This window comes from Crotalus tigris, unplaced genomic scaffold, assembly GCF_016545835.1.
Source record: "Crotalus tigris isolate CLP2741 ecotype Arizona unplaced genomic scaffold, ASM1654583v1 scf7180000017940.1788314, whole genome shotgun sequence".
Taxonomy (NCBI): Eukaryota; Metazoa; Chordata; class Lepidosauria; order Squamata; family Viperidae; genus Crotalus; species Crotalus tigris.
In genome coordinates, this window is record NW_024096732.1 from 1,561,626 (window position 1) to 1,586,057 (window position 24,432).

At 45.1% G+C, this 24,432-nt stretch overlaps 1 protein-coding gene across 1 annotated transcript in view; it reads right to left on the reverse strand.

Annotated features, from left to right (window-relative positions):
- The window catches only part of FIBCD1 (fibrinogen C domain containing 1), a 36,895-nt gene extending 21,482 nt beyond the window's left edge, over positions 1 to 15,413 (reverse strand). The window contains exon 1 of the mRNA XM_039345167.1: positions 14,926 to 15,413. Within this exon, the coding sequence (XP_039201101.1) occupies positions 14,926 to 14,997 (72 nt within the window). The 5' untranslated portion in view covers positions 14,998 to 15,413. The remainder of the gene's footprint in view (positions 1 to 14,925) is intronic.
- Between the last annotated feature and the right edge of the window lie 9,019 nt (positions 15,414 to 24,432).

The window sequence follows — 24,432 nt, forward strand, 5'->3', positions numbered from 1 at the left end:
ACAAATGCACATGAGACCCTCTAAAATTCCATCCCATACCACAGCAGCAGCAACACATGGTTGACTCCAGCTCCATTCGTGGTTCCCAAGACAGGGGGAGGGGTGACTGGCTCAAAGTCACCCAGATGGCCCTAAGGCACGACTAGAACTCACCACCTCCTGGTGATTGGCCAAAGTCACCAAGCCATCTTGTAAGTACTCTAATATAACCCACTGCTCAAGCAGGAGCTCCTATACCATTTGTGTTTGAATGTCCATTTGTCATTCACACTGTGCAAATGGGAAAAAAACTAGGTCTATATTTGGGGTGTGTATTTGGAGCTGTGTCCTCGGTAGATTAAAAGATCTTGATTTTGTTATGTCTGGATTATCTCCAATTAATTATGTTCTAATTCTTATTTTGGTTATTTGTTAGCAATTGTTCTCTCTCTCTCTGTCTCTCTCTCTCATCTCTGTCTCTGTCTCTGTCTCTCTCTTTGTCTCTCTCTCTCTCTCTCTCTCTCTCTCTCTCTGTTTCTCCCTTTCTCTTTCTCTCTGTCCTCTGTCCTCTCTTTTTCTTTCATCTCTCTCTCTCTCTCTCTCTCTCTCTCTCTCTCTCTCTCTCTCTCTCTCTCCATTCTGAATGTTTACGGCATTGTATTCCCTTTTATTCTACATTTAATTCCTTGCTTTTATGTTTCCCCAAATTGAAAAACACCTAGAATTGTTCAGCACATTGGGTGGTGGTATAAATCTAATAAATGAATCAATAAACGGATAAGGAAATGAATAAATTCCTCTAGCTGGCTCCTGTTCTATTATGCACAGCTGCCTTTCCTAACAGAGGTAGTTTCTGGGGTCCTCCATCCTTTTTGAGCTTGCAGACGTTTGATTATCCAACTAGATAACACCATCAGTACTAGAAGGGAGTGGGGTTTGCAAAGAGGAACTGGGGGATGAGGAGGAGGAGGAGGAGGAAGAAGAGGAGGAGGATTGTGGGGTCTTTGATGCTCTCGGAGCTTGGTTGTTTTCTTGCAGACATTTTATTACCCAACCATGTAACACCATCACTACTAGAAGGGTTTATGGAGAGGAGGAGGAGGTGGAGGATTGTGAGGTCCTTGATGTTCTCTGAACTTGGTTATTTTCTTGCAGACATTTTATTACCCAACCAGGTAACACCATCAATGCTGGTGACCCTAGCAACTCTGAAGGAAGATGGAAGAGTGATGGATGGTTCTGCAACCCAGCAGGATAGTAAATGCACTTGATTTACAACTTCTTACGAAGCTGGGAAACTGCTGGTCATAGTTGAAAGCACCACAACCGATGGACTCGTAGTCCGTCTGGAGAAACAATGATCAATCAACCTCCACTCTCCCCACAGATTGAAACTTTGGGCATTGTGCTATCACAACTTCCATAATTTCTTGTGAGGATGAGCAAGGCTGCAAAAGGGGATCACATGGCCCTTGGACTCTGCAACCATCATAACTCTGAGTCAGTTGCCAAGTGTCCGAATTTTGATCACCTGACCACGGGGGAATGCTGCAATGGTCGTAAGTCTGAAAAACGGCTGCAAATCACTTTTTTCAGTGCTGTTGCAAGTGTGATTGGTTACTAAATGAACAAAGTCTATCTTGAATGGTTTCATGTCAAGGTCATCGGTTGGGTCTTTTAAACAGGAGATGTCCTTTTGTATAGTAGTTGTGCACTTATATTGTGGCCTGGTTTTCCAGCTTCTGTACAGCACAACTCAACCAATGAAGCTTTTTCTTTGAGGATGAAGTGTTAATTGCGATGCCTTGGAAGTTTCCTGGCAATCAAAGTGTCTGGTATTTCCGTCAGAACAACGCTAGTGTTATTCGGAGGTGGAGGCAAGCTTGCTCTGCTTTTCCGAAAGGGACAGACCCAATTCTACACCCCTCCCCTCCATTCTCAGTTCAGGATGACTTTAAAGAGACGATAACATTCCTTCTGTTCAGCATTAATGATCAGAGGGAATTGGGGTGGCTGTGCCGAATTCAGCAGAACGAGCTGGCCATTCTTCTTTCCAATAGATAATGGCTTCTTTCTTTATGATGCATACTGCCAAGAAGTCATGAGTGGGCTTTTGGATTTGATGTGAAAGAAGCAATCACAGCCAATGCAAAGGAACAATGGGTTTTTTCCCCCCCTTCTCTCTGAAGACCAAACATCTGAATATAAAATGCTTTGCAGCAGTGTGTGGCAGCAGCCAAAAAAGCCAACGCAAGCCCAGGTCGCATTAACAGAGGGACAGAACCAAGATCATGTGGAGTGTTAGTACCTCTTTATAAAGCTTTGGTGAGACCACACTTAGAATGCTCATCCACTTTTGCTCGCTGCAGTGTAAAAAAGACGTGGAGACTCTAGAAAGAGTGCAGAAAAGAGCAAGGATTATGGGTCTGGAGTCTAAAACATACGAAGAACGGTTGCAGGAATTGGTTAAGGAAAAGAAGGAATGGGGGGGGACATAATAGAAGTCTTCCAATATTTGAGGGGCTGCCACAAAGATGAGGGGGTCAACTTGTTTTCCAAAGCACCAGAAAGCAAGTCAAGAACCAATGGATGGAAACGAATCAAGGAGAGAAGCAACCTGGAACTAAGGAGAAATTTCTCGAGAAATGGTATAGGGTAAACTGTTTGAACGGGGGGTTGGACTAGAAGACCTCCAAGGTCCCTTCCAACTCAGTTATTCTGTTCTGCTCTGTTTTTAACACCTTCGGCTAGCGCTCTGAACGTAGTCGCTTCTCCTTGAGTTCTCTGCAATTTGGGGTGTCTCAAATCAGGACCGCCCTGTCCCTTCCCTCTGTTTTCTATCGTTCAGCTTCTTCCTTCCGTGTGGCTGTTCATTTTTCGTTGTATATGCTCTGGAGAGGCTGGGATGTTTTCTAATTTTCAGTGCAGCTGTCAGAAGGGACCACGGCCTAGAAGAGGAGCTGTGTCTTGCCAAGTTGCAACTAAAGAATGGTTTCTCTCTGGGAAAAACGGGGCAAATCCTTCCCCTCTTGGCTAGTTCTGCAAAAAAAAAAATTAAAATTATGGGCCTTTCCCCCTCCTTCCATCGTGGTGCCTCCATGCAAATCTGCTTCGATTGATGTCTTCCTTCCAGCCTTCCCCTCTTTTCCACCCCCGCAACCATTTGCATTAAGATGACTTCAGCAATAAGCTCCTTAGGAAAGGAAAAGAGGGGAGGGAGGGAGAGAGGGAGGGAGGGGAAGCCAAGGGCTCCCACTGTCCCCGAAGTTATGTCCTTGATAAGGGAAGTCTGCCACAGAAAAGGACAGGTCAGAGCCGCCCAGACCCTTAAACTGAAGGGCCAAAGCTAAATTAAAGGACCCTCATGAAAACCCACCAAGGGGCCGATGCACTGTGTTGTGGGTTTTTTTTGTTTTGTTTTGTTTTTTGCGATTTGTGCACTCCACCCGACCAAAGATGCCAAGACTGATAACTGAGACGTCTCTGAAGTTAAACCAATTATCTTCTGATCGTCTCTTCCAGGAGGTGGAAGAACCAGAAGCGGGAAAAACAAGACGTAGGTTGGGTTGTGTGTCTAAGGCTGACATCAGCAATGCATCTGAAATGAGCTAAGTGAGGGAGGCCTCGTTGCTCTCTGAACTGGGTGGTTCTCTTGCAGGCGTTTCATGACCCAACTAGGGGACACCATCAGTGCTAGGAAGGAGGGTGGCTTATGGAGTGGAGGAAAAGATAGTAATCAAGGAGAGAGGCTACCTAGAACTGAGGAGAAATTTCCTAACAGTGAGAACAATCAACCAGTGGAACTCCTTGCCTCCAGAGGTTGTAGGTACTCCAACACTGGAGGCTTTTAAGAAGAGACTAGACAGCCATTTGTCTGAAATGGTATGGGGTGCCCTGCGTGAGCAGGAGGTTGGACTAGAAGACCTCCAACTCTATTATTCCAACTCTATTATTCTATGTTCTACGATTTGCGATCAATCATGGCTTGTTTCAAACCCGACATGAAGCCTTGGCTTCTGTAATACTAAACCCCAATTAAAGAGAGCTCTTTGCTTTGTGCCAGCTGCAGGCCTGGTCTATAAATGAAGCTATGGAATGCAAAAGGAAAAAAATCCAATTATTTATTCGTGATCAGGAAGCATTGCATCACAGGGAAGATTAAAATTAGCTTGGGTGGGGAGCAGGCCTGGGATCTCGAAAGCCATTTTGCTGTCATTTGGACGTAAACGATCAGCAATTAGGACTGATATGGCAGTCTATTTTCCCCGCCTGCCTGCCAGCTGTCGAGGTGCAAACTGTGTCCAAGTTACTAGCGGCTGATGACTTGCTTATGTTCTTTATCAGAACACAAGCGGGGCTGAGATGTTTATGAGGAGATTATGGGATAGCTTGCCAAGAAGAACGGTTAAGTGCAAATTACATCAAGATTAAGATAGCGATGGTTGAAAGCCATCCTCTCTCTTGCAAATAGGGGCTGGGTGAACAGAAATGGAACAACGCAGAAATGTGGACCATTTGAGGTTTAGTTTTGGAAACGGTGCTGGTTATATTTGTTGCCTAGGTGAGGAAGAACAAAAAATCAGTTGAATTTTGAGGTGGGGGAGAGAGACTTGAGGTACGTGTGTGGACAAAAAAGGAGATTGGGTCAGAATGAGGATCAAGTATAAAAATGAGTCAGAGGTACAAAGCAATAAGAGTTTTGAGTTGGGTTGGGTTGAGTTGGGTTGGGTTGGGTTGAGTTGAGTTGGGTTGAGTTGGGTTGAGTTGGGTTGGGTTGAGTTGGGTTGGGTTGAGTTGAGTTGGGTTGAGTTGAGTTGGGTTGGGTTGGGTTAATGCATGACTGAACGAGGAAGGAATGCAAGGCAAAGCTAGGAAGGAAGAGTGAATGGATCAAGAGGAAGGGGGAGATGCTGTGTAGTACAGATAGTCTTTGCCTTACAACAGTTCATTTAGTGACCCTTCAAAGTTACAACAGCACTGACTTAGGACAATTTTTCACACTTACAACCATTGCAGCATCCCTGTGACCACATGATCAAAATTCAGACTTGGCAACTGACTCCTATTTATGATGGTCACAGTGTCCCAGGGTCACCTGATCAATTTTTGTAATCCTCTGACATTCGAAGTCAATGGGGAAGACAGATTCATTTAACAACCCTGTGACTAATTTAACAATTTCAGGGATTCACTTAACAAGGATGGCAATCATAGCTGCATGTCAAGAACTATCCGTATTGAAGACATCCAGAATAAAAGGTAACAAAAGACATTCATGAAGCAATGTCTGAACAAAGCAGAAATAGTTCCACTACTTAACTGTTCGCACTGTCAGGAAATTTCTCCTTCATTCTAGATTGGTTACCTGAGCCAATTTTGTTTTACTTTTTCAGATCAATCAAGGAGATATTAGTTTCCTTTTTTGATGCAACTATGGTGGCTTTTTTTTTTAAATTTCCCAATTTACATCTGAATATCCCTTCATTTGCATTGCAATACTGATATGCCCGAAACCTCGACTTGTAATTCATTGGTTTACAATTCAGACCAATACAAATGCAATAGCTGTGTGCATTAGGCAAAGGCCACTTTTAAAAAGCACAACGCCCGGGTTAATTGGAGAAGGAAATTAGGTGTATTGTGTGAACGCAGCCCTTTCTTTGCTGGTGACACCTTGTGGTTTACAGTCAGTTCTCCAGTTATGACTGTAATGGAACCTACCTATTGCAGTTAAAACTCATCATGCTTGTAAAATGGGTCAGTTGTGTGACTGACATTTTTTGCAGTAGTTAAGCAAACATGGCAGTTGTAAAATGAGTGCTGTTGTTATTAAGGAAACCAGTGGTTCACTGTGGATGTGGTTTTGTTGAAAAGGGAACAAACTGCCAGTCTGGAGCAAAACTATTGTAAAATGTGATCATGTGAACACAGAATGCTGCAAAGGCTGTAAATGTGGCCGTGTTGCCAAGTCCCCAAAGTGCGGTTATGTGACCACGAGGGGGTATGGCCAACAGTCGGAACTTCAGATTTGGGTCATAAGTCCCCTTGTTCAGGTACTTTACCCAGTGCTAAGCATCTAGTCATAAGTCAAGGACCACCTGTACTAGTAACATCTGATCATGTGGATTTAGGGAGGACGATCACAATCTGAGTTGTGAATTGCCCAGAGTCATTGGTTGAGATGGGCAGCGATAGATAGATAGATAGATGATAGATAGATAGATAGATAGATAGATAGATAGATAGATAGATAGATAGATAGATAGATGAAGGAAGGAAGGAAGGAAGCGAAGGAAGGAAGGAGGGAAGGAGATGGGAATAAAGTAAGGAAGGAAGGAAGGAGGGAGGAAGGAAGTACAAAAGGAAGAAGATGGGAATGAGAGAAGGAAGGAAGAAAGGAAGGAAGGAAGGAGGAAGGAAGGAAGGAAGGAAGGAGGAAGGAAGATTGAGTTGGTTCTTTTCATTTGGTGGTGAACTGGGCTTTCATTCATTGCAAAATATGTCAACTTCAAGGTTGACATTAAGAAAAATTGCAGCGCTAGGCAGAAACTGGAAGTCAGGAACAACACAAGATATTAAAAGCTGAACTGGGAATGAAAAGTCTACAATCAGCTGGGGGTTGGAATCAGAAACCAAGACTCAAGAGTCAAAGGTCAAAAGCCAGAAGTAGCAATGTGAAGTCAACCATGGTGCCAAAGATGGGAGGAGGATGAAATCTGGAATCAGGACATGAGCCCAAACAGTTCAAAGTCAAGAGACAGGAACCAAGAAGCAGGATGAAATTCTAAGCAGACTTAAAGTACCAACTTATGAAATCATGCATCATGCTAAATAGGCAAGTTTAAGGAAACTATATGGCTGGTCCTCAACTTACGAATACAATCAATGATTCTATGTTCCGCAGAGCTGTCCTGCAAACCAGCAACTCACAAAGCAATTGTCCCAAACAGGACTTCTGACTCCTTCTTCAGCAGCCTTTGTTGAGCTGTTTTTGTGAAGAACCTAACTGATTTGCCTAAGGAAACTTAAAAATCACCTCTGGGCACCTGAAGGGGTAGAGTAGAGAACATAGTCTTGGTGTCTAGGGAGTCAAGGAGTGCCTATAGTGGCAGCCACGAACCACAGAATCCCAGACTTCTTAGCCAGCATTTTCAGAAGAGGATCAAACAAACTGAGTTTGTTTTCCCAATGTTTGGGCTGCATCAGTGTTATAAGCTTCTTGGGATGAAGAGAGGTAAATCTTTTAAGCATTTTGACCTTATTAGCAAGTTCTTATCCCATTCAATATTTGAATAGCTTTCTCCCCGTCTCTAATCTTCTTTACTGGATGCTAAACACACGTCGCTCACTTTCAGCGCTGTCTGTCCGGGATTTTGTCTGCTTGTCCTTCTGTTCCTCGGCTTTCAGATTTGAATCTATCCCCGAATTTATCAATATACTCACGGGTCCCCTTCCTCAAAGGCTCAAGAGAGTAGCAGAGCGGCTGCCACCCCCGGCCCCCATGGCTTTCCGTCCATTATTGGACCCAGATGGTTGTTTGAACAAAAAGCAATTTCCCAAACTCGAGAAATTCTGTTTTATGATGATCTTTGATCAGTAGACGCGAAGCAATTCTGAGAAGGTTTGCCCAAAAGTCAACTCCATCAAAATCAATAGCGCTTTAACTCCAGCGGAAATAAATGTGGAATGGGAGCATCCATGTGGAATGTACCAATAACTCTCTCTCTCTTGGGGACGGAGGGCCCTGGCTCACCTTTGTGCAAGTAGAAATAGCCCTTTGAGGAACTTTGGCCTCTCGGAACAGTTGGGTCTTGGACTCTGCTGTTAAGCAGAGTGAGGGGGCAAGAGATTGTGACGGTCTAAATGAGCAGTTAGTGAGATATTTAATTATAGTATTGTAAGTCACTGTTAGGAGTAACACTGATGGATTGTGTAACAGACTGACAACACCATTTTACATTGCCTTAGTGATTTCCAAAACTTGTTCTTCTTTCCTTCCTCCCTCCCTCCCTCCCTCCCTCCCTCCCTCCCTCTCTTCCTTCCTTCCTCTCTTCCTCCTTTCCTCCCTTTCTCCCTCCCTCCTTCCTTTTCTCCCTCCTTCCCTTTCTTCCTTCACATAATGTTTCTCTTTCAATGTCCATATTTCATCTCTCTTAATTCTTCCTTCTTTTCTTTTCATAATGTTTCTCTTTCAGTCTTTCCTATTTTCTCTCTCTTAAACTTCCCTCCCTCCCTTGTGGGTCCCCCCCCCTTTGGTATCCTCGGAGGCTGCAGGATTGTTGCTTTAAAAATCATTCAGTCACCGTGTAAGACACTTATTTTAATTTCCCCGTTATTTATATGCAGTTTTTGGCCTGTGCCCTGTCTCGAAATTTTCATAATTTTGTGTGTCTTGAAGCTGATTTGTTTTTTTGTTCTCTGCTCTTCCCTCTCCTCGTTATCTTCTCTCCCTCTCTCTCATTGGTATTTACATTTTAATTGTTTTCTTCTTTGAATAAACCAGGCTGGGAATATAATCAAAGGGTGCTATGAAAATATTTGTAAATAATATGGAAGAAACAGGTTTTTTTTTTTTTTTTTTTGAGAGGAAATAATTTCCAAGCCTGAGCATCGCATGTTCTACCTCGTCTTCCAAGGTCACTATGTGCCTTGAACCCACAGCTTCTGCCTAATTAAAATTTTACAAAGATGAGGCGGCAGCACCGATGGATGCTTTGTAAAAATACAAATAGTCCTCAGCTTGTAACCATTTGTTTATTGACCATTTGCAATTACAACAGCACCGAAAACGTGACTGATGATGTCTTGCTTAGCAACAATTTTGGACTCAATTGTGGTTGTAAATTGAGGACGACCTATAGAGAATTCTCTTGGGAACGTTCGCTGCTGTCCATGGTGCTGTCCATTGTAGACTTAGCACTAGCTTAAATATTTATTTTAACCCACTGAAACTGTCTGGATATTAGAATAGATATTGAATATAGCATAGCATAGCATAGCATAGAATAGATATTGATCTAGAATAGAATAGATATTGGATTTAGACTAGACTAGACTAACTAGAATAGAATAGAATAGAATAGAATAGAATAGAATAGAATAGAATAGAATAGAATAGAATAGAATAGATATTGGATCTAGAATAGAATAGATATTGGGATATAGAATAGCATAGCGTAGCGTAGCATAGTGTAGCGTAGCGTAGAGTAGAGTAGAGTAGAGTAGAATAGAATAGAACAACAGAGTTGGAAGGGACCTTGGAGGTCTTCTAGTCCAACCCCCTGCTCAGGCAGGAAACCCTATCCCATTTCAGACAAATGGTTACCTTGTCTCATTATGACCACCCAGTCCAAAAGAAGAGGTTACTGGTGGGCTTAGACTTTACACTGCTCCTATCCCACTCACATCTGAAAAAGTCCTATGGGATGGTGACATCCTCGTTTAGAACTGAATACAGGCAGTTCTTGACAAACGACCACAGATTCAGCCTAACATTTCTGTTGGTGTGCAAGATAGTTGCTAAGGGAATTTTGCCCCATTTTATGACCTCCCTTGCCACGGTTGTTACGTGAATCACTGCAGTTGTGAAACTTGTGAAGTGAATCTGTCTTCCTCATTGACTTTGCTTGTCAGAGGGCCCCAAAAGTTGATCAGGTGACCCCGGCACACTGCGACCGTCATAAATAGGAGTCAGTTGCCAAGTGTCCAAATTTTGATCACATGACCCTGGGCATGTTGCAACATCACATGACCCTGGGGATGTCGTAAGTGTGACAAACGGTCATAAGATACTTTCTGGGTGCCCATATAACTTTTAATGGCTGCTAAATGAAAGGTTTTAAGTTGATGTGGAAGGACGAGACGAGCACCTCATAACTAAAATGGCTTCTCCTTTCAGGGGAACCAATAAAAGCTTGTTAAAACAGTAGGGGAAAAAATGGTATTTTTTCCCGCACAGCACTGATTTCAAAAATAAGGTGTTAAATCTCCAGGGAGCTGTCTTGGACAGTGGAGACCACCAGACCCCTCACTTATTTTCCTCCTCCTCCTTCTTTTCTCCTGTGCTTTGCCACAAGAAAAATAGCATCATTTCCACGGCTGCAGAAAAAAAAAATTCCTTCCCCAAGATGATTAAAATTAGCACTTCATTCTAGAAGATTTTTCTCCTTCCCCCAATATTAGCAATAATTAGATGGAATAACTTAATAAATGACGTTTACTAGGTAACCAATTTGCAAGCTCTGTTTGCTTGCTTGGTGCTGCCGTTGAGTAATTTTAGACTCCTGTCTTAATAGTCTTCAAGAAATCCACGTTTTTTTTGTTAAAGAGAGAAGTAGATTAGCTTCAATGTTCACTAAGAGATCTATCATTTCCAGATAGGATACAGAAAAATCTGGCTGGATCTCTGGAGAAGCATAATGTTAACCTAATGTTCATCAGGTTATGAGGCTATAACTGTATGCCTGGAGTATGTGGAATGAGGAAGCACATCTGTTAGCTCAACTCCTTGGAGGAAAACACATTTTAAATAGTAAAATTTCTGATAGTCTGTGTCCAATCTTTCTGTCTGATCAGACTCCCTTATTCTCATTCTGATAGGGTTCAGATCATTTGATACCCCAGGTGAAATAGTCAGTTATCATCTCAATAATTATAAGAACTTGGCACCAAGAAAAACTTGGAAAATCTCCACCCAATTTGTGGGCAGAGAAAGTGGATGAAGATTTTCTTCAAGGGAAGAAGAAGTTCTCCATCCTCTAAAGGACAGCTTCTGCCTCTTGGGATGGACAGAAGCACCAGAATAGACGTTCTCATTGGGAATGGTTCCTTCTTGAGATCTTCTACTCAAGAGAAACTTGAGGGACAATAATGGCATGAAAAATAGGGCCACCATCTCCACCACCTTGTCACACAGGGAACCTCACTTCCCCTCAAAAGGATTTCTCCAAAGTTCTCCTTGGAAAGAAGAGTCAACTTCTCATTCATTGTCTTGCAGGACTGCCAAGCCCTCAGGATGACCTCGCCTCAGCTTCTTCAGGAAGTGCTACACATGTCCTGTGGAAATGAATAAAGCCTTCCCAGTTCTTGGATTCATCTCTGATGACTTGAGAAGGACTTCTGCACTAGACTGGTGTTCTTCTGCAGCTTCAACTGGCTATCTAAGGGAACTTCTGGTGAAGGCCAAGCCCCCCTCATCTGAACTTCTTTTCCCACCTTTCCAGCTCCTTGCCTTGAAGGTAGGCCACCCTCATGCCATCTACTTTCCCTTGGTGCCCAAGCTTTCTAGAGTTATGGGGTGTGTATGTGGAAGTATATCCAAGGACATGGTGCCCATTTGCATTGGGAAGAGGTAGATGAAGTCTGAAATGGCTTTTGCCTTTTGACCTCAAGGCAAGAGGTCACAACTCCTTGCCACTCAAGAAAAGCAGAAGTTTCATACTCAAAATCCTGCACTCTGAAGACTCTCTCCACAGACATTCAAAAAAGCTCTGCAAAATAAGACTTTCCCAATTCAGTGGCCCTATCACATATTTTGCAGACATAGAGTAATCAAGTCATTGCACTTTCCATTTTCCCACCCTCTGTACATAGAGAAGCTCTTACATACAGGCAGCCCTAGGCTTAACGGCCACCATTTCCGTTGCAAAGTGGAAGTGAATTTTGCCCCATTTGATGGCCTGTCTTGCGAATCGCCGCACTTGTTAAGTTAGGAACCCGGTTGTTAAGTGAATCTGACTTCCACATTGATTCTGCTTGTCAGAAGGTCACAACAGAGGATCACGTGACCCAGGGACACTGCAACCGTCATAAATATGAACCAGTTACCAGTTACGAATTTTGATCACGTGACCACAGGGAGGCTGCAACGGTCGGAAGTATAAAAATGGTCATAAGTCACTTTTTTCAGTGCCGTTGTAACTTCGAGCACTAAATTTACCATTGTGAGTAGAGGACTATCTGACCTGGAGTGTATCTATGCCTTCCAGAAATTATCCCATTTTCTGGAATTGATTGCACCCTAAACTCAACCCTGAGTTTGCACAATACACTAAGGCAGCAAAACAAGTTAGCTGGTTTAATTCTAACCATGCAGGTAGAGTCTCTCATTCATATAAATGTCAAAACATGCCCAAAATGTCCACGCTATTTTTTTTTAAAATTGAATTGCACAAAACCTTTTCTACACCTGTGATTACGGTGTGGATTGGCTTCTCACACCCATTAAGACGACGATAGAAATAGCAGTGTGCAAAGGATGTAGACCCATTTTTAAAAGGTTCTTTGCCAACTGAGCCTGGCCTTCTGGATGTCTATATTTTATTTCAGCGCCACCTGTCACCAGTTGGCACATGTTTGCATTTCTAAGGTTGGATTTATTGTCCTGATTTTTACAAGGGAATGCAGGCGAGATCTTAACTAAGAACCTGCTCTTTGCTGGTGGACGGGTGTGCATGTGTGCAGCTTTGACTGTGTGACACAAAATCCGGACATGTATGCGTTAGGCACGCCAGTGCCCGTCCCTCTTCCTCATTTCTGTAGGCTGCCTGACCATTACATTATCTGCTAATTAGCAACTGTGCAGAGACACACACCTCGGTGAGAGGGTTAGGGATGCTTTCTTGCAAAGAAGCAGAGTCAAAAGCAGAAATATCTTGATAGCTGCTGTTTCTGCAAAAGGGCCACTGCGCACCTGTGCCAGGGCATAGACCCAGAGGTGAAGCAAAAGGCAAGGAATGACGCTAGCCCTTTAAGGATTCTCCAAGAGACCTGTCTGACTTAAAAGTAGCAGGCAGTTGGGTTCCATGCAGACAATCTAGAGGGAGACCTTATTCTTCCAAAGGTGCCAGTTTCTAGGCACCAGGCTAGAAAGCGGGAGACGGGGAGTTCTAGTCCCGCCCTAGCCATGAAAGCTGGCTGCATGACTTTGTGCCAATCACTAGGAAACAGTGAGTTCTAGACCTGCTGGAGGGACAAATAAACTGGGCATCACCGATTCCCCATTCAGATTGTGAAGATGCTGCTGGGCTTAGCAGCTTATTTGGATTATAGTCTCCAAGTTCGGTTAGTGAAATGATAGCTAGGAGATGGTGAGTTCTAGTCCTGCCTTAGGCATGAAAGCTGGCTGGGTGATCCTGGGCCAATCACCAGGCAATGAGAAGTTCTAGTCTTGCCTTAGGCACAAAAGCCTGTTGGGTGACTTTGGGCCAATCACCAGGAGACGGTGAGTTCTAGTCCTGCCTAGCCATGAAAGCCAGCTGGTTGGCTTTGGGCCAGTTCCTCCCCCCCTCTCTCTCTCCCAGCCCACCTCACAGGGTTGTTATGGAGAAAGTAGGAGGAAGGACTATTAGATACACTTGCCACGCGTTATTAATAATAAAACAAGGATACAAATTAATAAAAAATAAAAGATAGTTATGCTTTCCAAACAGATGTGGGGGAAGACGGAGCAAACGAGAGGGACTTGAGCTAGCTGCCATTTGGGTTCTGGCTTCCCTTTTTTCCCCTTCTTCTTCCTGAGCCAGAGAGAGGAAAAATCCGAGATGACATTCTGTCTATAAACAAATAAACTAAATAATTCAAGGCACATTTGCCAACCGTCAGCCACACCGGTTCCCAGCTGGTCCCTTGGGGAGTGGGGAGGAAAGGGAGGGCAAAAAAGTCATCCAGAGACTGGGCGCATGCCACCCCAGGCCCCTTCCCAAGGGACGGGAAAGGAATCGGAGAGGGCACGGGATGGCTTCTATTTATTTTGTACCCTGCCTTTTACTATTTTTACAAGTAGCGCAAGGGGACAAACGTATCCCACACACCTTCCTCCTCCTACTTTCCCCACAACCACAGCCCTGTGAGGTGGGTTGAGATGAGAGAGAGGGACTGACTCAAAGCCACTCAGCCAGCTTTCAAGTCTGAGGCAAGACTAGAACTCCCAGCCTCCTGATGATTGGCCCAGAGTTACCCAAGCTGGGTTTGATGCCAAAGGCAGGACTAGAACTCACCGGCACCTAGTGGTTGGCAGAAAGTCACCCAGCTGGCTTTCAGACCTAAGGAGGGACTAGACCTCACCCTCTCCTGGGGATTGACCCAAAGTCACCCAAGCTGCCTTTCACGGCTAAGGCAGTACTAGAACTCACCGTTGCCTGCTTTTTGGCAAACTGGCTCTCTAACGCAATCCCTTCCTCTGCTTTCTGCAGCCTTCCTTTTGCAAACGGACACCTGTTTCCACAATGCTGGTGTGTATGTGTGTGGGGGGGGCTGTGCAACTCTGCCCTCCGCTGCTGCCCTCCCCCCGTCCCCCCGCCGCAAATCCCCAGCTCTTCCTCTGCTCCAATGGACTGCAAAAGGCTGAGCTAACCAAGAACCTCAAGAGCGCCGAACGCCTGGCTAGTTTGGGGGTTTTATTTTTAATCGCCCACCGCCCCCCCCCCATAGCAGGAGGCTGAAAAGTTTTGGGGGTGGGGGTCAGGGGTCGAGGAGGGCTCTCTCCTTCCTCGTTGGAAAGGATCCCCGAGGTCCCAGCCTGTCCTGTCAGGTCGCCTCTTCGGCTTTCCGTCTCCAGACCGAGAAGGCTGGTCGTGGCAAAGCGGACCCCCCCGTTTAACATCTCTCCAGCAGGATGGATTCCCCCCACCCCAAACAGACAGCCCCACACATTCAGATGGCCGGCTGAAGGGCAACTAATCCAGGTGTTGAAAAATGTCTCGGGATCCCCTTTGGAGATGGGGCGCTTCCCTGCACCAACTCCGTCTCTGCGCCCTGGTGGCTTGGCGCCCTTCTTCCTTCCTTCCTTCCTTCCTTCCTTCCTTCCTTCCTTCCTTCCTTCCTTCCTTCCTTCCTTCCTTCCCTCCCTCCCTCCCTCCCTCCCTCCCTCCTTCCTTCCTTCCTTCCTTCCATCCTTAAATCGCTCTGTCCTCCCCCACCTCCGCGAGAAATCCGGACGATGCCTACCTGAGATTTCTCCTGAGGTCCGTCCTCCAGCTGCGCCGATCTCCCCACATTTTTCCAGCGTTCGTTGACCATCTTTGGTTGGAAAAGAAAGGGGGTTTCGGGGTGGCGAGAGAAGGCAACGCTCCAGCAAGGAGATCTCCCTCTGCCCGGCTCCGAGGGGTCCCCCAAAAGCAGGTGGCGAGAGTCAGGGAGGCCAAGAGTTCCTCAATGGGGAGAGAAGGGGGGTATCCTGGGGGGTGCCGTTTGCTCCAACCGGGGGGGAGAGGCTGAATCCGCTGAGCTCTGAAGGCTCCGTCCCCTGGCTTAGCAGCTGTCTTGCAAGCCGGCTGCCACCCTCTTCCTCGCTCGCCTGCAGGTGGGGAGGGGGCCTCGGGGACGGAGAGGGTCGCGCCGCTTTTAAAAAAACACGCAGGCTGGCATTCGCCGCCGCGACGTCCACGCAAGCCTGCACCTGGACGCGGGTTTCCCCCTCCTGTCTCTGGGTTTGCGAGGCGCACGAAACCAGGGACTCGCCAGGCTGCCTCCGCTGGGTTGGGTTGGGCTAGGCTGACCCCACGTGTGAAATGCTCCCCCCCCCCGCCTGCCAGTCGCCGCCGCCTTAGCGCGTGTGAACGCGGACCGAGTGGAATGAGCCAGCGTGGTGTGTGAAGGCGTCTGCCGGGCTTGCTCTGGGTTGGCTGTGCTGGGTGAAGACAGCCAGGCTGAGAGGCATCCTTGGGGAGATCCTTCTCCAAGGCTTGGGGGGGGGGGGAACCGTGGCTGGATTCCCAGCTGGTGGGAAAGTCAGAGATGGATTGTGGCTTGTGGCTGCAAGCAGGGGAGGTGTGTGAAAGAAAAGGTGTGTGTGTGTGTGTATTAAGTGAACACTTCTCAGCCAACTAGATTACAGAGAGGGAGGGAGGGAGGGAGGGAGGGAGAGAGAGAGAGAGAGAGAGAGAGAGAGATGTATTTCTCAAAGCAAATAAAAATATTTTTGTTCTTTGGGCATAGCAGATGTTTCTTCTTCTTCTCCTCCTCCTCCTCCTCCTCCTCCTCCTCCTCCTCCTCCTCCTCCTCCTTTCTCCTCCACCTCCATTTCAACCCCAACTCAATAAAATTCAATTCAATAAAAGTCGGTCCCTTCCTGTACAACCCAGATTTGAAACAAACCCTGGTTCACAAGTGCAGGTTTTGTGGCTTGAGCAGAGCCCTCGAACCAAACATGTCGACCCTGGAAGAGTGGGGTCATCTTGTCCTTTCAGACCTCTAACCTGGGATTTGTCACAACAAGGACTGCTACTTTCAAGTTGCATCCAGACAATGTACGGAAACCAGCTTAACAAAGCCTGATGGCTGGTTCCGTATATTGTCTGGATGCAACTTGAAAGTTTGCTTGCAAAAAGCCTGATGGAAAGATGGATGGAAAGACGGAGGGATTGATGAATGGGTGAATAGATGGACAGACAGACAGATGGATGGATAGATAGCAATAGCACTTATATACCGCTCCACAGTGCTTCACAGCCCTCTCTAAGCGGTTTACAGAGTCAGCCTCTTGCCCCCCAACAATCTGGGTCCTCGTTTTACTGACCTCAGAAGGACAGAAGGCTGAGTCAACCCTGAGCCAGTCAGATGAACTTCCTGGCTGTGGGCAGAGTTAGCCTGCAATACTGCCTTCTAACCACTGTGTCGCCGTGGCTCTGACGATGATAGACAGGCAATATAGATGGATAGACAGATGGATAGACGGATGAGTCATAGATGGACAGACAGGGATATAGACTGATATACATGATGTATAGATGGGCAGGATTTCTGAAACCAGGGGGTGTAAGAAGAGCAAGGAAAATTGAAGCAGGGCCATGCATTTGTCAGATCCTGACCCTTAGCTTTCTTCAAGCCTCAGTAGTCTTCTGTGAAATGGGTGGATAAAATACTTCGCTCTGAGCTGGTCTCTGTTTCTCTCCCCAAAAAGTTTTTCCTGGGTTTCCATCCTGATTGGTGATAACTCATAACTTTCTCTCTTTTTTTTATTTCCTACTTTGATGATGAGGCCTGAGGGCGCCTCTAAAACCGCACAAAGCGGTTGCTGAATCTGTCAGCTTGCATAAATCATGTACATATGCAGATCGGCTCTGATTTTGCATAATTGATTCAGGTAGCTGAGGAGCTCTTTTGCATAATTTCTTTTGCTGATGTGGCCGTGGGGAAGAGGAAGAGGGAACCATCCTCCCCTTTAACTGCCAATATGGATTAATGCTCTGGGAATCCAGCAAATCTCTCCTGCATTTTTTACAGCCATAAGGACTAGAAACTTGATGTACGCCTGAATTGTTAAAGGAGAGATCCAGGGGAAACTGAACGTTGATGCCAGTTTTTTTTGACACACTCCTGGCAGAAATGCAAAAAAAAAAAAAAAGTTTCCTATCTTTGGCTCAGTATGTGTGTGTGTGTGCAGGTATTTTGTGGGTGTGTTTGCGTGAATGATGAAGCGTGCTTGTCAGTTAATGTTCTTTCCCAACAATTCATCCAAGGAAAGTGCTGTTTCATACGAAACTCTGCAGCAAAATGGCAATTGTGGTTGGTTTTTTAATTGATATGCCCCAAAACCAGCTGCCACTCTCTTGAAGCAGCATTCTCAACTTTTTCTCTCTCTGACTTAACCCCTTTTTTCAAAACTGTTCCCCTGTTTTGCTTTCTGCCCAATTTTGTGTTTGTGTGTGTGTGTGTGTACCTGTGTGCTGGCCAGGCAGCATTGACTCCTGGAGACGGGATGAGTTTCCTGCAGTTTTCTTGGCAAGATTTTCAAAAGTCTTTTGTCCTTGTCTTCTCCTTCCTCATATAGAGACGGGGGGGGGGGATAGGCCCAAAATCACCCAGTTGGCTTTGTGCCCAAAGCAGGAATAAAACTCAGCTTGGCGCTTTAATCACTATCCCGATCTTTTCCCTGTACAGGTAGTCCTCAACTTAACGACCGCAACGGAGCCCAGAATTTAGGTTGATAAGAGAGACATTTGTTAGGTGAGTTTTGCCCCATTTTACCACCTTTGCTTGCTGGAATTGTTAAGCGAATCATTGCAGTTGTTAAATTAGTAACAAGGTTGTTAAGTGACTTCCCCATTGACTTTACTGGTCAGGAGGTCGCAAAAGGGGATCGGGTGACCCCGGCACTTTGCAACCGTCCTAAGTACATGCCAGTTGCCAAGCCTCTGAATTTGGATCACGTGACCACAGGGATGCTGCAATGGTCGTAAGTGTGAAAAATGGCCATAAGTCCCTTTTTTCCAGTGCAATTGTAACTTCAAACAGTCACTAGATGAATTGTTGTAAGTTGTATATTCATTACAGAATGCAGAATAACGGAGGGACCTTGGAGGTCTTCTAGTCCAACCCTCATCTGCCACTTTTTGGTGACTTCTCCCTCTTTAAATCAAGTTTCGAATGACCCATGAGCTGCAGGCAAAATGTCATTTAATGGCTGGTGGGGGGGGGAAACCCTTCTGAAACATACCTGCTTTGGCACAATGAGAAAATTCAGCTTGGCGGATCGTGCTGGATGAAACTTTTAACCTTTCAGATTTTTGAGGAATGTTTAATCTTTGGAGTCAAAAAGGCCCTGTGAAAATTGTCCTCCAGCATGTCTTGCTCTCCTTAATTATACAGCTTTGCAGATTTGAGCCCTGGCATCCAACACTTGTGCCGTTTCCCTTTGCTCCCCAGACACCGCCAGCCAATGAACGGCCTGGAGGATGTGCGTCCCCCAGCCGTGTGCAATTTTGCTGCTTGTCTTGAATCTTTGCAATTTCTCCCATTCTCTCTGCCACAAGTTGCCGGCTGGGGAATTCAACCACGTCTCCCGAGACAGAAGAGGGGGCAATTAAAATCTGGGCTCTTGTGAAATTCTCTCCTCCGCCCTCCTCCTTCTTCTCATTTACGAGCAGAGAATGGGGTGGGATTCTTTCTCCAGAGTATCTCCAGAGGAAAGAGTAGATTTCCCTCTCCCCCGCTCTCTCGAGGCAAAGATGCTCATTTTAGAGAGCTGGTGTGATGGCTACTGAAAATCTCTCTGGGGGGGGAAAATGGAATTTTCCTGCTGAGAATGAAAGAAGTGGGTGGAAAGGCAAGAAAATTCTAAGCTTCTGGGGACTGAAAGGAAGGACGGACAGCCAGGGAAGCTGCAGATGGCCAGAGGGAGCAATGTCCCTTTCTGTCCCTCTGCTGCCCACACTCCTCTCTCCGAATAAACCTCTTCCCTTGGGATTAAGGTGCGAATCCAGGGATGCTGCAAAAGGCTGGAGAAAGAGGATGCTCTTCTGCCCTCCCTCTCTCTCTCCCTCCGCAGCCTTCATGGCTGCCACCCTTCCCAATCTCAAAGAGATCCTCCCAGGGGTCTCCCCATAGGTGGGAAGCCAGTGGCAGAAAATGGTTCCCGAGACAACGGAGCATAGTGGTTAAAGCAGGCTGGGGAGACCTGCCAGATGTTGCTAAATGCATTTCCTCCTTTTTTTCTATCCCAAAGGGGGGGGGGGAAAGGAATTTTAGTGGGGGGTTTCAGGTACCCTGGCGTTGAATTACAGCGAGGCCTCTGAACTCCTCTCTTGCAGCTCCCAAATTGCATTGTAGGAATTTAATTTAATTTAAGGGGGGTTTGCGCAGTGCATTATTTTACGGTGGGTTATTTTCCAACCAAAGAACAGATAAAAACCACAGCATTAAGGGCTTGCATTTGGCTTTCGGTTTAACCTTTGCAAATGTTCGGAGAAAATCAAAATTTTATTCCTGTTTCTCTTAGGGACCTTAGAATTAGGGCCAACTCAGCGGTGACTTTTGAGGGAAGGGGCCATAGTTGAAAAAGATTTGTTGACCCTTGAATCGATGTATCCAAGCAACTAGGAGATCTGAGTTCACTTCCCAGTTAGGAAGCAATATTTACAGGTAGACCTGAACTTTAGTGAGGTCTACCTGTATGGTGACCATTCAAAGTTACAACAGCATTAAAAAAAAAAAAAGGTGATTTCACACTTTTATGTGAAAGTGTGACAGTTGTAAGTGTGAGGACCATGATTCTGTCATTTTGGTCACTAAAGTAATGATTTTAAGTCAAGGACTATCTGTACAGCCAGGAATTGCAACTGGCACACTTCATCAAAACGCCAGATTGGAGACGGCTGACGAGCATTAGGTGGATTGAATTAGAGTTTTTTTTTTTAATTTACATTGCTCTGGAATTTCCTCCACGTTCCTTCTTATTAATCGCTTAAAATCATCTGCTTTGCCAGCTGGTTTTACAAGTGTCATTTTTTAAATATATATATATATATATATATATATATATATATATATATATATATATATATATATATATATATACACATATATATACACAGTGTAAATGGGTTTTTGTCATTCTTCCCTTCTGATCCATTTTCCCGAGCTGCAATTAATCAGTCCAGGAGATTCTTGTAGGAAATTGAAAAGATGGCTCTGTAATATATATATTTTTAAACAAAACCGAAAAGGCAAAACTTGAAGTAATTGCAAACTTCTATTATTTGACAGGATCTGATGGGCTGCAACTAAAGCTGTTTTTAGAAGATAAGAACAGCTACAGAACCGAGGCTCCGGTAAGCTCCCTGTTCAGCTAAAAAAGTCATTATGCTTCCTGGTAAGCTACAGCTGGTTTAAATACAGTTCGGTCTATACTCACCCAGCCACCTTTGATGCCTAAGGCACGACTAGAATTCACTGTCTCCTGGCGATTGATCCAAAGTCACCCAACTGGCTTTTGTGCCTCAGGCGAGACTAGAACTTCCCATCACCTGGTGGTTCTCCCAAAGTCACCCAGCCATCTTTCATGCCTAAATTAGGACTAGAACTCACCATCTCCTAGCTATCACTTTACTAACTGAACTTGGAGCCTCTAATCCAGCTAAGCCCAGCAGCATCTTCACAATCTGAATGGTGATGCCCAGTTTATTTGTCCCACCGGCAGGTTTTTCAACTGCAGGGGGTCCCGTGGTGCTATCTCAGAAAGCCGTAATAGGGGTAGATGGGAGATCCCTGTTCTGCCTTAACTCCGACAATAACATTCACCATTAAAAACCCATTTATCTTGGCTTCACACACCGCTCTGGAAATCTACAGAGGGAGAGATTCAGGAGAGTTGTCACACACTCCGCAATGAGTTAAGCAACTGGATCTTTTCCAAGCTCAGCAACTCATTTCCCGCAGCCAACGCGACGAACACGTAGAGCGGCTTGACGATTAACTTAACATCTAACATACCTTGACATAAACCCATAATACAATTGCAAGAGCGTTGGGGGAGAGCTGAGGGAGGCCCACGAGAAGGGTGACTCCGTCGGGCTGGCCGAGGGTTTTCTTTCTTTGATAGATGTGCATTTTATTTGGGTCTTCCCCATTTGCACTCCATGGGTACTCTGAAAGAGATGACACGGGGCCGGAGAGGCAACAGAGGCACACTAGGAAAGGCCTCCCCCCCCCATCTCCCCAGGAGTTTCTTCTCTGCGTTTGCACACTCAGCATTCATGCCACACACTCCTGCAGGCTCAGGAGCGAAATTTTGGATCCTGACCCTGATCATCCTTTAAGCGAGAGCTCGGGTGCCCCCTTCCCATGGCGATGCTAAATTAAGTTCTGGGCTAAATAGAAAAAGAAGGGTCAAAGATCCACAGGGTCTGAAATGTGCCAAGTTAAGGCCAAGCCGTTGCTATTTGGGCTGAGCTGTTTTTAATGGTGGTCTCCATTGTTTAATGCCCGCCCCCTACAGCCAGGCTTGGGAAATGGGCCACTAAATTAATTGGATGGTGGATAGATGATAGGCAGATGGACAGAGAGATAGATAGGTGGGACAGACAGATGGACTGATGGATGGACTAGATGCTAGTTGATAGAGAGAGAGAGAGAAAGATATAGATATAGAAAGATGATAGCGATAGAGGTAGAGGTAGGCAGATAGATAAATGTGACATGGATGAGAGATGATGGAGGGATGAGTGGATAGGTTTCCATCCGTTACTTCTTGTCTTGCCTTCAGTTGCTTTGGAGAACAAGTTGACCCTCCCTCTCCTTTGTGGCATCCCCCCCAAATGTTGGAACGCTGCTCTCATGTCCCCACTAAGCCTTCTCTTCGTTGGACTAGACATACCTTGTTCCCTTAATTATTTATTGTACAGTTTAGCCTCCAAGCCCCTAATCATCTTTGTTGCTCTTCTCTGCACTCTTTTTAAGGTCTCGATATCTTTTTTATATCGTAACGACCAAACCTGGATGCAATATTCCAAAGGTGGTCTTACCAAGGCATTATAAAGCGGTAATAAAACTTCTATTTATTTTTTACACCTTTGGACACAGAATTCTGAATTCTCTCGAATCGTGTCAATCTTCTGAAGCTGCCAGCTGGATGAATCTCAACCCAACGGCCTCCAAATTACACCATCCAGACAGCTTTGCACAGCAAACTAACTAAGGCTGTTTTAACCTAGCTGTGTGAACTCGCTCTCTGTGGCTCATGGATCAGCGTGCATCTGGAAAATTAGGCTAATTGAGTAAACCACGGTTCATTTAACTGTGGATTAATTGCTGTGCAATCCACCAAAGAGAGAGCAACTCTTCGGCACCATGATTCCTGTTTGCAAAGGTTTTTTTTTTTTTAATCTATGAAGATGTAGCTGCCAAAATAAATCTGGACATGTTAAATAACCACTTTCCCAAACAGGCAGAGGGGGGAAAAAGTCCTGAACTGAGAGGCTTGGGATAATAAAACAAGTGAGATTTATACAATGGTGGGATTTTTTTAAAAAAAATCTCTTTAGGGATGCCTATTCTCAGGGGGAATCATCCAGTTATCCCAGGCTGGCTAATCAGTAGGCAGTTTTCTCAGCCCTGCTTGCCAACTGGGAATGGACTGGAAGATTAGCATGTTGTTTGTCCCCCCCCCCCACTCCCCCAGCATAGAAGAGAGGCAGTCTCAAGAGGAGGAAGAAGAAAATTAAAACTCTGCTTTCTTATTTGTTCTTCCTTCCTTAATTTTCTGCATCTTTCAGACCCTTCCTTTCTTCCTTCCCTCCCTGCTTCAGCATCTTTTAATGAATGAATGAACCTTTATTATCAAAGTATAACATGTATACAGTGAGATTGGCTGAGCCTCCCTCCGTGCCCCCCCCCACAACTCACAATGACTACAAACCCCCAACTTATTACACCCTGTAATAATTAATCCTTATTAATTAATTAATAATCCTTATTAATCCTTCCTTCCTTCCCTGCTTCAGCATCTTTTATTCCTTCCTTCCTTCCTTCCTTCCTTCCTTCCTTCCTTCCTTCCTTCCTTCCTTCCTTCCTTCCTTCCTTCCTTCCTTCCTCCCTCCTCTTTTTAATGCCAAAAAGCATCCCAATAAACTCTAAAACATTAGGAATGTATTTCCTTTGCCTTGAATCCTTCCTTATTTCTAGAAAAGCATGCCTCGAAGCTCTGGATTTCTCTGTTTTGCAGTCTGATATTTGATTTTCCTCATCTCAGCGATTTTAAGAGAGTTTCTCTTGGTTTTTAACAACCTTGCCCCCCAATATATGAGTAGGTCCTTTGTATACATTTCTTCTAACAGAGACAAATTTTCACTATTTTGGGATTTTTCTCCTATGTGCGTTAGCCAGCAAAAATTTCCTATGCAGAAGGCATCCCCCTGCTAACCCCAGTCTATTTCTCCAAAATGCACTTTCTGGGAAACATGAAATGCACAGGTTTTTTACAAGCTTTTTCTTGCAACGGGCAGATATTCCGAGGTGTATGAATTATACATAACTGCCCGTCAGGTTGAATGTCAGTCAGAAACGGTGAAATGTGAATAAACTTGTTTCTTCCCATCCCATTTGCCAGAGTAGACCAGCTTAGGGCACTAACCAAGTGTAGAATGCTCTAGAATATCACCTAACAAGATTCAGTTGGAGCAAAACCTCTAGGGACAGGGGCAGTCTATCTTAAATTTGAAACTTTGTGAGAAGGAACTTTAGATTACTGGTGCCTTTCAGTGCAGCTTGTGAGCAGAATCCCCAGTGGGAAATTGAGGTGGTATACCTTGACTTTGGGGTCTTTTTTATGCTCCACAAAACCCATATTTTGCCCAGTTTCAGATGCAATTTCGGCACAGCCAATAACACAGTCCACATATCTACAAACAAAAATAAAAAGCACTGGGTTTTAAAGTCTCCAGGGCTGTCTTCGACAGACCCAGAAAGTGCTGATTGTTAATCCTGAAGGTTAGTTTTTATTTTCCTATGTAGTTTTTGAGCCCCAAAGGACTCCTTGAAACTTTTAAAGGATATTTACCAATAAAGGAGAATATTTGTAGCTCAATTGTTGAATGGAAGGGTCCTCATTTAGCACTGATGGTGTTACCTAGTTGGGTAATGAAACATCTGCAAGAAAACAACCAAGCTCAGAGAGCACCAAGTCTCACAGAATCATCTCCTCCTCCTCCTCCTCCTCCTCCTCCTCCTCCTCCTCCT